Raw genomic sequence first — 15187 nt, 5'->3', positions numbered from 1 at the left:
AAAAATATTATGATTATAGAATTTATCTATTTATCATCATCAATTATTCAAACATAGACAATAGGAAAATATTCTGACAGAAGGCAAGGAGAATTTGTGTTGGGTGGAAATATGCTCGCATCGCGAAATCTCTCTTATTGTCACGGTGTTATAAGCTTAACACCATCATTTGCTGATTCCAGTAGGAGAGATGAGGAGACATGTGTCCTATGTGGTTGAGCCTCGATGCCAAACTTTCCAGTATTTAGCAATGCTTGATGGGAACTGGTATTTAGACTCTGGATGGCACAATCAGTTGCCTTATCCCAGCTCTTCCAGCTCACTTTGTCTGAAAAAGCCAGCATTGGGCGTCTACACGTAAGCAACTATGTATAACTTATGTGCATCAAAATTGAAAAATATCCATTACAAATTATATTAAATAACTAATCTTATGAAAGATTGTTAAAATCTCCTCGAAAATCTGCGAATTGATATTTCTTTTTTTTTTTAATTATATATTCAATATTATAGATCATTGAATTTGTTTTAAAATGGTCATTTCTTCCTTAAATAAGAAATAATTTGGTATGTTTTGACTCATATGGAATTGATTTAGAACATATAATAATAATATGAGCAGATATCTGCGAGCGAGCATGATTACAAGGACGGCGAGGAGGAGAACACAATGTAATGAGAACATGTATAATGTTATAATCCGTGAGTTTTCGGAAAACGCACGACGATCTCTTATTCACAATATAATTGTACATAACAGCTAATCATTTTTCAGGTTTAATAAAAATTTAAGAAACTCGAAAAAAGAGAAATAAAAAAAAATGATGCGCGGCTTTGATGATTTTTACTTCTTACTTTTCAGCTTGTCTGAGCTCTCATCAAACGTGGGATCTTGAATATTCAACATCAAGCTATTGCCACTGAGGAATACTCTGTTTTGGGAATTAGCAATCTGAAATAAAATAAATCCCTCCTTAGAAATTCACATACATAAATTTTATATATATAATATATTAAACATCGATTTTTATATCAAGACAATTTTTTCACATATTTTAAAATCTTAGTAATTTTTTATTGCAAATTTGCAATATTATATTAAGGTACTCACTGTACGTGAAATATTTTGTGCAGCTCGTATTTTACGTAACTTCAAATATCCAGGATTCTGTCCGACAGCTAAACCAAGGTACACTGCATTCAGGAAAATATATATTAAAGCTTTTGAAGAAAATTCTACATATAATATACTGATTACTTACAAATTATTAATTTAATTCTGTACTTAAATCAATAGTACAATTGAAATTTTAAATTGCTTACTCAGAATCATGAAAAAAGACAATTTCAACTATATCTTTCAATTTGTGACTATAAAATTACACCCCTTTTCCTCCTTCAATTTACAATAGAAAAAAAAAGATTATATTATAAATTAGCAAAAAAAAAATTGTTTTGTAAAGGATATCATTTTAGCTGCTTCTGCTTCTCCTTCAGCTTGTACAATTTTTTGTTGTCGTTCTTGTTTAGCTCTTTCTACCACAAAAGCAGCTCGTTGGGCCTCTTGTTGGGCTACCTGTTTGGCCTCGACTGCAGCAGTGTATTCTTTGCCAAAACTAAGCTCAGTTATCGAGACATCGTCGAGAACAATATTAAAATCTCGAGCTCGTTCTGTTAATTCCTTGCGCACCATATTAGATACTTGTTGTCTTTGTGTTATCAGTTGTGACGCATTAAATTTAGCGACAACAGATTTTAGCACTTCATTACAGATACTTGGCAATACCTGGATTGATCATTGCTAATTAATCTTAATGTAATTTAAAATATATAATGTAATTTAAAATATATAAAATAAAAATGTTATTTTTATAAATAAAAATCAGACAAAGATAAATTTTAAGATACAATATATCTTTGTAAATTAAAATAAATGTGTAATTTGTTTTGTATCATTATATAATTCTATTCTTTTCTAGACCTTTTCATCGTAATCAAGGCCCAATTGTCGATACATAGCTGGCAGTGTGCTAGCATCAGGACGAGAAAGAACACGTAGAGAAATGTTGACCATCTGCAAATCCTTGGATCCTGTTGGTGACGAGATTTTCCTAGGTCTGCTCCTAATGTCGTAAATTATCGGATAGTGGAACCACGGAATACGGAAGTGCAAACCCTCAGTCATGATATCCTTTTGAATACCACCCAGTCGAGAAAATATGATCGCTCTATGACCAGCTTCAACTGCAATTGAATATATTAAATTCAAAATTTGCATTTAAAATCATCGTTCGTTCAAGACAAACGATAATATTTGAAGATATTCAAATGTAATTATCCCAAAATTTGGAAAAAAAAGATTTAACTGGGATTGAAGTTAACCTGTATACATGGATTTAGAAACGCTATAAGCTGCGACACCAGCAGCGGCGAGAACCTTGAGACTCATCGGCACCCCGTTTGTGCCTTTGCCGAAGCGCGAGGCCATCTCGCTGAATTTGTTCTGTGCCATTTCGAAAAATCACACAGTAAAATCAATCAATAGTAAATCGGCCAAGAGATTGCGAAAAATACCAAGGACACGATACACGAGCACGAGCACGACACAAGGCAGAAAGTATGCAAAAGTGTATATGAGAGAAATATAAGATGTTGTATTGCGCATGTATCATAAAAATCACCATATTGCATAGAAATCCGATTGGTGGACAGCATTCTTGGGTGTATGTATGACATCTAATTACTCCGTTTTATATGGTCTCAACAGAATCTTCTGTTTTCTTTGTGATTATATGGTCTAGTTATGATCAATTATAAAAATGGATTTATTATATACCGTCAATAGAAGAAGCTCTTCCAAAATTTTTTCTAATCAAGAATGGTATGATTTTTAAAAATATATCTTTAATATATTTTTTATAAAGCACATTTAATATAATTCTGAGATTTCTGATATTAAAGAATGAACAAACAAAAAAAATATATATATGCACTGTATGTTTGTATACAATTTAATTTAGAGAGCTGTCAATAATTTCTATCTTTTATTAAATATGACATTTTTAGAAATATATTTATGCTTATTGTTTTATGCATATTTGCGGAATTATAAAAATATTTGTTAACATTTTAAGTTTGACATTGACTATTACTTTTCCAGTTTATATACCGGGCAATCCTTATGTTCATTATCCAGTCGAAATATAGTGGCATTTACTACAATGACAGAGTTAGATGATAATAGTGGTAAAACACGGAGTTGTCATGTTTATGTAGCAGATTTGAATATGCCATGGCATGCTCATAAGTAAGCATTTAATTCTTGAATATGTGATAGAGAACTGATTACTATTCAATACTTTTATTAAACTTTTTTATTTGAAAGATTCACATAATCAAGAGATTAAACTATAAATTCTTTTATGCTTTTAGAGTTTTGTCAAATAAAAACAATATTACTGCATTGGAATGGGATCTACCTGGTGACAAATTGGTAGTGGCAGATACAGCTGGAAATGTGCAGTTGTGGATGTTTAAGGATCATATCTTAAATGATTGGGTATTAGTGGGCTCTACATGTTTTCCTGGTGAACATATATTAGGCGCTGCATGGTTTCATAATGGTAAAAAGGTAATTAGATGAAGTTAATATATTGAACAACAGAAAGTTTTCAAAAGTTCTTATATTACTAAAATTGAAATTATTTATTGTTATTATTTTATATTACATTGGTGAAAAGATATTCAGGCTGCTCAATATATATAATTTTAAGTGAGAGATACATTCTAATTTCCAATGTACTTTCATGGATTCTCTAGACAGGATTAGTAACAGAGAAGAAGGATAACATCCACTACAATGAGAAATTTAATCATCTGCTATTTGCACCTTCAGTGAGGCAATTTGGCGGCCGAGCTGCTGAAGGCGTGCTAATAGTGTCGACGACGGGTATGGTCGGTGCGATTATGATTACAAAAGATCTTCAAAATCCGATTTGTTATTCGACAGAGAGTCTTGGCAATACAAGACACAGGATAACTGCGGTTGACTTGTGTTATGGAAAAAGTATTTTTTACCATGTATATAGAATGATCTACAAATACAGCACGAATATATTGTAAAAATTTTCTTTGTAAATTTCAGACGGGCATTTTCTCGTCGCAGTTAGTAGTGGTAGCATCTGTTTGCCGATAAGATGTTATAGAGTGTTAGTTCGCAAAAATGATGACAAATGTACCATCACCTCGCAAGCTTTACCGAGCTTCTTTTTGCAGGATGGAGCGCCCAAAGATAATTCATGTAAGATGAATTATTCAATTTAATTGTTTAAATGCTTGGAGCATACTATAATTTTTTTATAATTTTTATAATTTTTTACTATAATTTTTCACTATGGTTACATTATTGGCTATAATTTTTCTTGCAGGTACAATTGTAACACATTTAAAATTTGTGGTCAGAGAAGACGCAGATTCCTTGGTTATCGCGGCTAATAGTGAGAACGGCGGTTTTGTAGAAGTGTGGGAGTTGCGAGAAAAGTCACAACCGGTTCACAAATTGTTCCAACCACAAAGTCTAGAACCTTTCAAGACAGTTGCAAGTATTCAATTATTGCCATAAACTTTCATATTTTTACTCTAAAGTTTCCTATTTTTTACTATGTTCCTTGTGTTGCTCTTCTACTATTTTGCATCTGACTTTATATATAACTACATCCATAGACTGAAAATGTGAAGTAATAAAAGAGCAATGCAAGAGGAAAAGTTTTATTATGAATTTAGTCAATGAACTTTTAGATGTTTCAATCATTGCTTTCATTATGGATATATTTTTAATATGTTGTTATTTCTATAGGTTTGGCAGTATCAATCGCAGTATCGTTGCCAATCGCCGGTTACGGCGATAGCGACTACGAAACTATCTATAGTGACAACATTGCCACCTCCAAGTTATGTGATAATAGCATTAGCGGATTCATCAGTGCATTGTCTAAATCGTCTGGATTGTCTCAAAGAAGTAGCGTTTTCATCCTTAAATACAGGCTGGCGCCAAGATGAACCTAGTAATAAGTACTTTAAGAGCTCAGTGTCTATCGCTCATATGGATTTATCATGGTTGGGATGTGTGCTTCTTGCATGTGATACTCATGGCAATCTGTATCTTTACAAATTATTGCCAGATGGTACTACAGGTGACATGTTTTCTTTATTTGTGTTAATTTATTACTTATAAGAAATTTGAAAAGCATTGTGATTTGGTGTTTCACATTTAAAATCATTTATATTATTTATAGGTACATCGATGTCAATGAGCTATGCCTGTACATTGTTGGAGTATTGTCTGGTAACAGGATTGGATTGGTTAGATATACTTTTATGCTTGAGATCGTCTATGATCGAGGCATTATGTGAGAGATTGGACGTCTCCTTCAATAGGCAATCACAACCTACTCAGCAATATCACTATATTCAATTTTTATGTATCAAGACGTCATTGTATAGGTAAAATTCAAAAATTTGTGAACATAATTATAATAAGAAAGATTTATAAAACTTGGAAACAAGATTCTAAAAATTGTTGAAATTTTTTAAAATTATTTTCTAAATTGAGATTGAAAGTATAAGTGTCAAGTATAAAATTTAACAATTATTATTTTGATTATTTCAGTTATTAAAATTTAATAATTATTTTTAACAATCTCTAATTTCTGAAAGAAGTATAAAGGAAGATTTTATTTCAAATTACAAACCATTAAATGCTTGGAATCATATTTTCAGAATGCTTGGAACAATATCAGGACAGAATAAAGCAGCAGACTTGTCATCATTACTGATGATACATTCAGTAGCTACTGCCTTTAAATCTCTACTGAGGCCATCAGATCTGATATCTTATGACAAAGGTCCAGCAGAGAACTTAACTGCAGTAATAACAGATGTCATCACTGATAATACTGATAACATTGATAAGGTAATATCACATTCCGAATATTTTAAAAAAATCCCGAATATTTTTTTAAAATCCATTATATATTATATTTTTACTCTATCTATCTTCTTCTTCTCCCTCCTGATAAATCTGAACATATAAAGATTTTATAATAAATAAATCAATAATAAATGATAATTTATTAATGATAGATACAATCGCAAAATAAAAGTGAAATTTTAATAATTAATATAAAATTAATTTAATTATTTTTTAAATATTTTTAGGTATTGTCAATTTATTTACCCGATCCTAAAGAATTTACAGTGGAGCCGAGCACATTGCAATCATTGCAACAACTTATTCAATGGGTTGCTGATTTAGCTTTGAATTTGTTAGCCAAATTGCCTGAACAAAGGATGCAAGTAAAAACTGGTGGCGTAAGTATTTTCCATTATGTTTATACATGTTAAATCAGTTTTCAATATTTATTTCCTATATAATGGTAATATAATCTCAAAATAATATTGTAAAAATCTGATATGAATTTAAATACATTATTGTGGATCATATATTGTCTTTTCTTTATTTTGCAGTATGAACTTCTTAAGGATCATAAGGCCTTGAATACCGTTCGAGAATTGCTGGTCATCATACGTATTTGGGGATTGCTTCGCCCATCATGTCTTCCAGTATTTCTTCGTAGTACGGATAATTTAGATGTTCTGGCTTTACTATTTTGCTTGTTATCAAAATTGGTTCAACCTAATGGAGATCCACAACAACAACAACAGGTGGATGATAGTTTAATTGGTATGTCTGCTGATTTTTTGAAATTTTTTAATACTTTACATAATTCTGAGCAGCAAGACATTTATCTATTATAATTTGAGACGCTTTTAATGATTCAATTGCATAAAGACTAATTTTGAAACTTCAAAGAAAAATCAAACTCATATTTTGATACAAATTAAAGTAATTGTTTATAGTAATATAAACAATTACTTTATAATAATGTTATAACTAATATAAACAATTACTTTATAGTAATGTTATAGCTAACATAAACAATTACTTTATAGTAATGTTATAGCTAATATAACAATGAAAAATAAAAATCAAGATAAAAAAATTCTGTTCTTTAGTTAGGTAGAATCTATTCTAGATTAGATAATTGGATATATTTTTCTTTTTGCCTATATATTTTTAAAACTTATCATTGAAAAATTAAGTTAATTTAGCCTATACTCTTACAATCCAGAAACAAATTTGATGCAAATTCTTTTACTATTATATTTGCTACTTGATTACTATAAGTTGTGGTCAGGAAGTTTGATAAAATAACCACATCCTGAATTATAAGAATAATTCAAAAAGGATAGACTCAGTTTATCAGTATTAAACAGTTCGCATTGTGTATAACAGTTATATATTAATATAATTATTGTACAGTGATACTACAGTACAAAAGCAATATGAAAATTTTAAATTAGGAAAAATAAATGTATAATTGTAATAATAACTTATACAACACAATATATTTTTTCTTTATTAAAAAAAAAAGAAAAACAGCAACAATAGAATATATTAATCAAAAAGAATATTCATACAGAAGAAAAAAAGTGAAATTCATGAACAAAGATACAATGACTACCAAACTTGCAATGAAACATAAAGACTCTCTCGCCTTGAAGGAAAACAAAGTGTTTCGCGAAGAGAAGAAGGAGATTTACAAACAGACTAACCTGAAGAAATGCGAGCATCTATCATTTCCTTGGTTAATTTTTAGTGTGTTTTTGATTTATTGGTTCATCTTGTGTCCTTTAATTTGGGCTATATGCTATACATTCAGATACTCGTATTGGTCTCTTCTCTTTTGGACAGTCGCATTTCTAATCTGGGTCATGATTATGTGTGGATTAATAATCTTTCGGAAGAGTTTACTGGCTAAACAAAATCCTGAGATTAACATGATCTCCAAATATGGCACGGATAATATAAAAGAATCTCTAAATGTCTATCAAATATCATCTAAAGATACAAAATCTTTCAAGACAAAGAAGTTGAATGATTTAAACGATCCAGAATTTAAGAAGAATAATCGAGAAAATTTCCTTAGGAAAGATCTGCCGCCTTTGGTGATACACAAACAAATATCTGGTGAAAATATCGAAGATGTCGGATTCGTGCATGTTGAAAAGGACGAAATAGATCAATTAGACATTGCCACTAACTATATTGAGAAAAGTCCCTTGCAAAATTATCTCAAGCTGGTGACGGTACTGTCTCCGGACGAAATAAAATCTCCGGAGACGCCGATGTCGCCAAGAGAACTGTTTTTCATCGATTTAATTCGCGAAGCAGAAAAAGTCGAGAAATTGCAGGAGACAAAAACGCTACATTTCTTCTCAAGTAAAACAACTGAGGATAATACGAAAAATGTGGAAAATACAAAAGAAGAAATGAATACAAAACATGTAAAGCATAGAAAAGATGTAAAAGCTGCAAAGAATGAAAAAGATGAGATAAATGAATCAAAATCAAAGCACGAATCAAGTTATTTTATAGCAGAGGTGGGCAGCCCAGTCAATGAGAAAACAGAAGTTTTTCTTCAGATTGATACATGTGTGGATGAACAACTGAAAAAACCAGTGTTAAAATTACAATCCACTGAAGCAAAGTTGCTAAAAACCTTTATTTCACAAGATAATTAATTTACTAACAACAATAATTGATAAACAAAAAGAGAGAAATATGATATGAATTGAAAAAAGTTGAGATTGAAGGAGAAATTGCCCTATAAATAAAGAATATTAATTATAAATATAAGATGTTACAATAAGTTTTTTTTTTTTATTTTTTATGTCTATTTTCTATCTCTTTTTCCTCTCTATAAAAGTTATAATTAATATTATACAAATATATCATATAAATATAATGGATTATACATATACAATTATTTATATACATTATTAAATATATAAGGTGCATATTCTTTGTCTTGAATTTGAAATTATAATATTTTAATCATCTAAATGCTGAAAATTTTGACAATAGAATACATTTTTTTTAGATGAATGCTGCTTGCTACCAAATCAAATTATGATTCCACAATTACATCAAGGAAATAGCATAACCGCTATAGTCTCACCAATTTTATTTTCTCAAAATCTTCCATTACAGGTAAGAGATTTGATTTAGGATTATTACTTTGAAAAACGTTCAAACTTTTTGTCTGTTATTGTATTTATACATGTATTATATCTGCATTGTATTATACATGTGCTATTATCATTCTATTACAATTCACGAGTGCAGTTAGAATATGGAGTGGAACCCGAGCAGCTGGTTTTTACACCTGAAATGAATCCCGTTGAAGGTTGCATGCATAGTGGACAGATTGTAGACACGATACGACATTTATATTTAGGAAAACAGCCACTTTTAGTTAAGCAATGCACGAGGTATTATTCATTGATAACAATAATTATAAAAAAAAACTAAATGACCCTGCATTATAGCATGATTAACACTTTATATATATTTTTTTTCAGATGCGGTGGGAAAGCACAAGTACAAAATATGACAAGGACAGCTGCGATTAGAGCCTGGGATCAAAGATGGACACGAGCCTGTCGATGCGGTGGTATCTGGCGAATCCACAAAGCCTGTTGATGAAGATCGTTCAAAAATCATTATTATAAAGATAATAATTTCTATATATGTGAAATTGCTTCAAATAATTGAAAGTTTATTCAGGTTATTTATCAGTTTACCAGAGAGATTATTCTTTTGTTTGATTATGCTTCTGTGATGGTACTTAAATCTCTTGCAGTCATTCTTTCTTATAATGCTGTCAACGAGAAAATTATGTAATTTGTTTTCAATGTGAATCAAAATAGAGTATGCGCAAGGTAAAATTAACTAATTAAATAAAAATGACGTAATTATTTTACTAAAGAAAAAAAATTAGAGAGAGAAGAGAGCATAAATAAATAACTGCAGATCAATGTTAAGTTAAATTGACTTATCAGAGAACTCACATTATTTATATGTAAGCATACACGCGTGAGCTGTAAATATTCTAAATTAATAAGTAGTAATAAAATAATAATAAAATAGTAATTATATAATAAATTAATAATAGATTATATTTATAAGGTATTTAATTAATAATAAATATTACAAATATAAATTTATTCATATTATTCTCGAATTAGATTATTTTATTGTTTCAAGTATATTGTTTCAAGTCTTGTTACATTTGATGATTTTGCAAAAAAATAATGGGGGGAATGTGTTAGTACTCAAATAAGAACTTCTGATATTCTGATATTATTGTTGTACGCAGATTTTTCAATGACTCTCTCCTTTCTTGCCAGATACTCTTTTGAATTCTCCCATATTTGTGGTCGAAATTGGCGAGCCAATTATGACTAATTGGTCAATTCTTGTTGTCTCTGAGCCATTCTGATTATCTATTACAAATATCTGAAAATTCTGCACATTTTGGAATTTGACATAACGCAGTGGAATGGGATTTCCTTCCTCGAGATCCTTGGCCGATAATCTGTGTTAAAAAGTTATTTCACTGAATTAAAAATACATAAATATGATTTTCAAGTACTTGAGTATCCGATTATTTCGGATAAAGAGTACACAGCTACTTATATAAAATTTAAAACAACTATACTCTAGTAAAAAAAAAAGATATCTACGAATTTAGATAATGAATATAAATACCCAAATATATAGAGATGTAAACTGATTTGGATATGAATTAATAGTGAATAGATACTCGGATAATTAATTATCCGATTTATATCATCAGTTTTCATTCAAAACTTACGTTAGATCTTGGACACTCGTATTGGAACTTGCCATCTCGAAGTCGATCGTCCTGGGCTGATTGATAAACAACTTGATATTTTTTGGTCCATTCTCTGCGGGCGCTTTAATCTTGAGAGAATGAACTTTAACAGGTTGTGAAAATGCGATAGACATTATTAGTTGCTCATCCTCATCACTCTGAAGGTATCCATTATCCGAGTTCAAACACTGAGAGAAGGTATGATAATCTGATTCATTTAGGCACTCGCACTGCTGTTTCATTATAAAACTGGATAGGTCCATCTGAAAAACAATCAAAAACTACCTTAAATAAATTACATATAATATATTATATATTAATAAAAAATAATATAATATATTAATAAAAAATAAAATAAACTTCAAACACACAAAAAATAAAAAATAAAATAGGATCAATTTAAATGGAATTAACAAGCAGGATTTCAAATTGGTATAATTTTGTAAATTAAAATTCCAATACCAACATGTGCCAAAATATCTACATTTATTTTTAACAGTAGAATGGATTATAGAAAATTGAAAAGGAGAAAGAACATAAAGATGAAAAAAAGAAAAACAGCAATAACTGTTTTAACAAAAATTCATTTACAGCTTTATTTATTTTTATAAAACTCTTTATAGGTATTTTATAACTATAATTTTATTAACACATAGTATTTCACATATGATATACATATTGAAAATTCTTTTATTTAGTAAATAACTAAAATATTTTTACATTTCTAATTTTATTTAGATCTAATTTCACATAAAATGATTTTTTTTATCATTAATTTTGTAAAGTCATCTGTATTTCTAATCTTTAATGTGTTTTCTCCTTCTCACTCTCTCTCTCTCTCTCTTTTATAACAATTTTATTAGTATTAACAAAAATGAATAACATAATGTTATTAGTGAATATTTACAGTCTTATTGATTTTTTATTATTTATTTCAATAAAAAAGATGTGAGAGATTTTGGAATCAATTAGATGAAGGTTATTAAATGATTAACAAGCAAGCAAGTATCAAAGTTGTATTATTTTCACTATAAAATCACATACATAAACAATATTTGATATATTTATATCATAATATAATATAAGTAGCAAATATTTTTCAATTGTATAATATAAAATGTGAGATTATAGAAAATATTTCAAGAATAACTGTAAATTGAGTCTATAGAAATTATTTAATTAAATATTAGAATTATAAAGAAGATTCCATCAAACTTATATGGTTTTAGAAATATTAAAATACAATGTCAAAACAGATGTCATATACATAAATGTTGATACTTTGATATTTGCAACTTGTATATTTGAAGAATACTTTATTATAGCAATGGTCCCACATAAAAAAATTAATTTTTTTCTATGTACAAGTTAAGATTTTAATGGAGTTTAGATAGTTAAATGCATCTTTATTCTGCTATCAATTTACAGCAATCTTATTTTTTGTTAATACTTTATTGTGTTTTGTCAATAGTTCATATTGTATACTACAAATTATATATTAAATTTAGTGGTCTTCCCAAAAATTTGACAAATATATAGAAGATACTTTGCAATATTTGTGTTTGATAGACTTTATTATCTGAATAGATAACTCTAACTCTAATTCTTCATTGATACTTATTCCAATAGTACAAAATCACAGCAAGGAAGATCATTCCGAAGATGTGATAATAGACATTATCAGTGTTTCGTACATGACCAGACAGCGAATCTGCGGCTGTGTCATCCGTGTCATCAGAGTCGCCGCTACTATAGAACTGCTGGATCTTCGATTCTAATCCTACCGGATCTGCGCCCTGGCATTGACCTAGCTTTGCGCGTTTGCGGTAGAAGATAAAAGTGGGCATTGCACGCACATCTTGCACCGAGGCAGTATCTGCACATTTGTCCACGTCTACTTTCAGGAACACTGCTTTGGGATATTTCAGCGATAGTTGCTCAAATATTGGAGCAATTCTTTGACAGGGTCCACACCTGCGCAATCACAGACCAAGCAAGATATCACATTAATCATCCTTAATCATCAGTAATATTGAATTAAGTTTTCACAAAAGATGTAAAAGTTTGTAACATAGTAACACAACACAATAATCAATATGCAAAGTACGCAAATAATTAAAAAAATTAGATAAATTATTGAGAAATACAATCGAAATAAATTATATTGCTTGGATGATGGAGGTAAAATGATAAAGATATCCTCATTTTTTCTTGAAAACATAAATATACATTCTATTTTATTTTAAATGGAGAAAATGCAAAGAGATGTAAACTGAACAGATCTGTTATAATCGTGGGAGGAGATTATTTAATGATATTCTTACTTTTTTTGAAAGTTCACATATACACATTCTACTTCTAATGGCTGGTCTTTCATCAAGTTCAGGTCAGAAAATAACGATTCTGGAGTATGGATCAACGCGATCGTGTTAAAATCTATATTCCCAAATAAATGTGGAATTCAATAAAATTAAAACGCGACGAAAGTAAAAACGGATTTAACCTAAAAGGTGCTTACCAACTTGCAGTGAAATCTACAACGACGAGTTTTTGTCCGGCACTGGCCAATTCGCCGTGGAAATGACGGTCGTCGTTAATTATTCGTACTGCTCCCATTTCGTTTTGATTAAATGCTTAATTATATTAAACTTGCAACACTAATCACCACACAATAACTAACCGCAATACGATTAAAAAATGACTGGCAGTTTCCTAATCATTGCTGGTTCGCAAGAGCGCGACAGAAGCGATGGCCCAATGCCCAATGCAGATTTGATCTTGAAAATGCTGATTGGTTCTCTCGTTGTGTTTACTTCATGTCATTATCATATGGCATTTACGGATGAACGGGTTAATCCAACTCGGGTCAATGACTTCATGTCTTTTATTGACAGGGATAATGCAAATGACAGAGGTAATGACATCATTGCATTGTCTCTGCCAATATAATAATACATGTATAATAATATAATATATGTAATAATATATAATAATAATACTTATAATAATAATTATTATTATTATAATATATAATAATAATTCTATATAATAATATATATAAAAATAATATGTAGAGGTCTGTGATTTATACAGCTTGACAATTCGATCTGTTATAAAAGTCAAGAAATAATTTATATAAATAAATTTATTTATAATTGTATTTTCTTTTTGCTATATTAACGGAGGTTTTATGTTTATTTTTAGATACTATATATATTCAAGATTTTTTAGATAAATTTTAAAAACATTATGTTTTAATTTTTAATATTTAGAAATGAATTAAAATACTTTGTGATATATTTTCAGTATAATAGATCACTTAACGAAAATATAAATATATAAAGAAAATATTCGTGAAAAATAAGAAGTGAAAATCTTTGAGATAGAAAAAAAAGAAAAATTTTAAAAACTTACGGGAGTTTGACAAGCCTCAAGTAAAAGATCTTTCAGATTCTAAGAAAATGGCTAAAATGGCATTCGTTATTTTTTGAGATATCGAAAAACGGCTGATGAGATTTGATAGAGAATTTTGTTTTTTATCCATTTGTATCCTTTTTAATTTTGTTTTTACCTCAAAGGACTCAAAAGTATGATCTTTTGTAAATTTTAGACATAATTTTAAAATATGATAAATCCACTATAATGTTACTATATAAATATTTTAATATGCAAATTTTATCAGTATGTATAATATTAAAATATATAAAATAAATAAATATATAAAGAGATGTACTTAAAAATATTTTAAAAATAATCATGATAATTAAGATATATAGACATACACAATAGATGTGCAATAGATATGTCATAATTAATAAAGATAATGTAAGATATAAAAATTATTTATATGTTTTATAACACTATACTTATACACTATAACACTAATTTTTCATTTTAATTTGAACAAAAAATGCGCTTTTTATCTAAATATATACTTGAAATGTAATAAAAATATGAAAAGACATATTATTATGAGTACACTTAAGGACAAAAGAATGGTCTCTAGACAACTAGATTTATATCTGTGTATGACAACCGAAAGAAATGTCTAGCCAGCGCAATGTCTTATAACTGTCTCACTTGCACTCCTTTCATTTAATTGGAGTGAGTGAGATTTAGGACATCATTCTATCCTTGAATGAACTTCAATCTAATTAAATATTCAAAATTCATGCTATTTCGATAAACCTTGAATTTACATACAATATACTGATTTAAATTAAATTTACAATTTATATTTATAATTTATTATTGCATAATTTTGCTTTGAAAAATGAAAAGGTCAAAGATCAATTTCAAGACCAGTATGTATAATGCATATGCAAAATTGTTTGGTAATAATGTATCGCCTTTCATATGCAATTAAAATGGATAAAAACTGAAAAATA

The 15187-nt window shown here is 29.0% G+C and overlaps 4 protein-coding genes across 4 annotated transcripts; 2 read left to right on the top strand and 2 right to left on the bottom strand.

Moving 5' to 3' along the window:
- Window positions 1-7: 7 nt before the first annotated feature.
- Window positions 8-2626, bottom strand: LOC126856715 (prohibitin-2). Its single transcript, XM_050605489.1, has 6 exons — window positions 2383-2626; window positions 1982-2244; window positions 1469-1786; window positions 1112-1189; window positions 856-952; window positions 8-328 (listed from the first exon to the last, which is right to left on the bottom strand). Exons 1-6 carry the CDS (start codon window positions 2510-2512, stop codon window positions 141-143), a joined length of 1074 nt encoding a protein of 357 aa, XP_050461446.1. The 5' UTR covers window positions 2513-2626; the 3' UTR covers window positions 8-140.
- Window positions 2627-2740: 114 nt separating this feature from the next.
- LOC126856708 (mediator of RNA polymerase II transcription subunit 16) lies at window positions 2741-9910 on the top strand. The gene is made up of 14 exons (XM_050605476.1): window positions 2741-2881; window positions 3161-3307; window positions 3433-3631; window positions 3820-4066; window positions 4145-4300; window positions 4428-4597; window positions 4856-5192; window positions 5295-5502; window positions 5779-5971; window positions 6217-6369; window positions 6526-6742; window positions 9003-9112; window positions 9248-9393; window positions 9484-9910. Exons 1-14 carry the CDS (start codon window positions 2820-2822, stop codon window positions 9602-9604), a joined length of 2466 nt encoding a protein of 821 aa, XP_050461433.1. The 5' UTR covers window positions 2741-2819; the 3' UTR covers window positions 9605-9910.
- Window positions 7067-8992, top strand: LOC126856713 (uncharacterized). The gene has a single exon (XM_050605483.1). It carries the CDS (start codon window positions 7432-7434, stop codon window positions 8641-8643), a length of 1212 nt encoding a protein of 403 aa, XP_050461440.1. The 5' UTR covers window positions 7067-7431; the 3' UTR covers window positions 8644-8992.
- Window positions 9911-10120: 210 nt separating the features above from the next.
- LOC126856717 (thioredoxin-like protein 1) lies at window positions 10121-13521 on the bottom strand. Its single transcript, XM_050605492.1, has 4 exons — window positions 13318-13521; window positions 12494-12773; window positions 10779-11062; window positions 10121-10499 (listed from the first exon to the last, which is right to left on the bottom strand). The coding sequence occupies exons 1-4, from the start codon at window positions 13413-13415 to the stop codon at window positions 10286-10288; spliced, it is 876 nt and encodes a 291-aa protein (XP_050461449.1). The 5' UTR covers window positions 13416-13521; the 3' UTR covers window positions 10121-10285.
- Between the last annotated feature and the right edge of the window lie 1666 nt (window positions 13522-15187).

Source organism: Cataglyphis hispanica, chromosome 19 (genome assembly GCF_021464435.1).
Source record: "Cataglyphis hispanica isolate Lineage 1 chromosome 19, ULB_Chis1_1.0, whole genome shotgun sequence".
Classification (NCBI taxonomy): Eukaryota; Metazoa; Arthropoda; class Insecta; order Hymenoptera; family Formicidae; genus Cataglyphis; species Cataglyphis hispanica.
The sequence above is the reverse complement of the archived record's forward strand: the minus strand, read 5'-3'. Positions and strand labels throughout refer to the sequence as shown.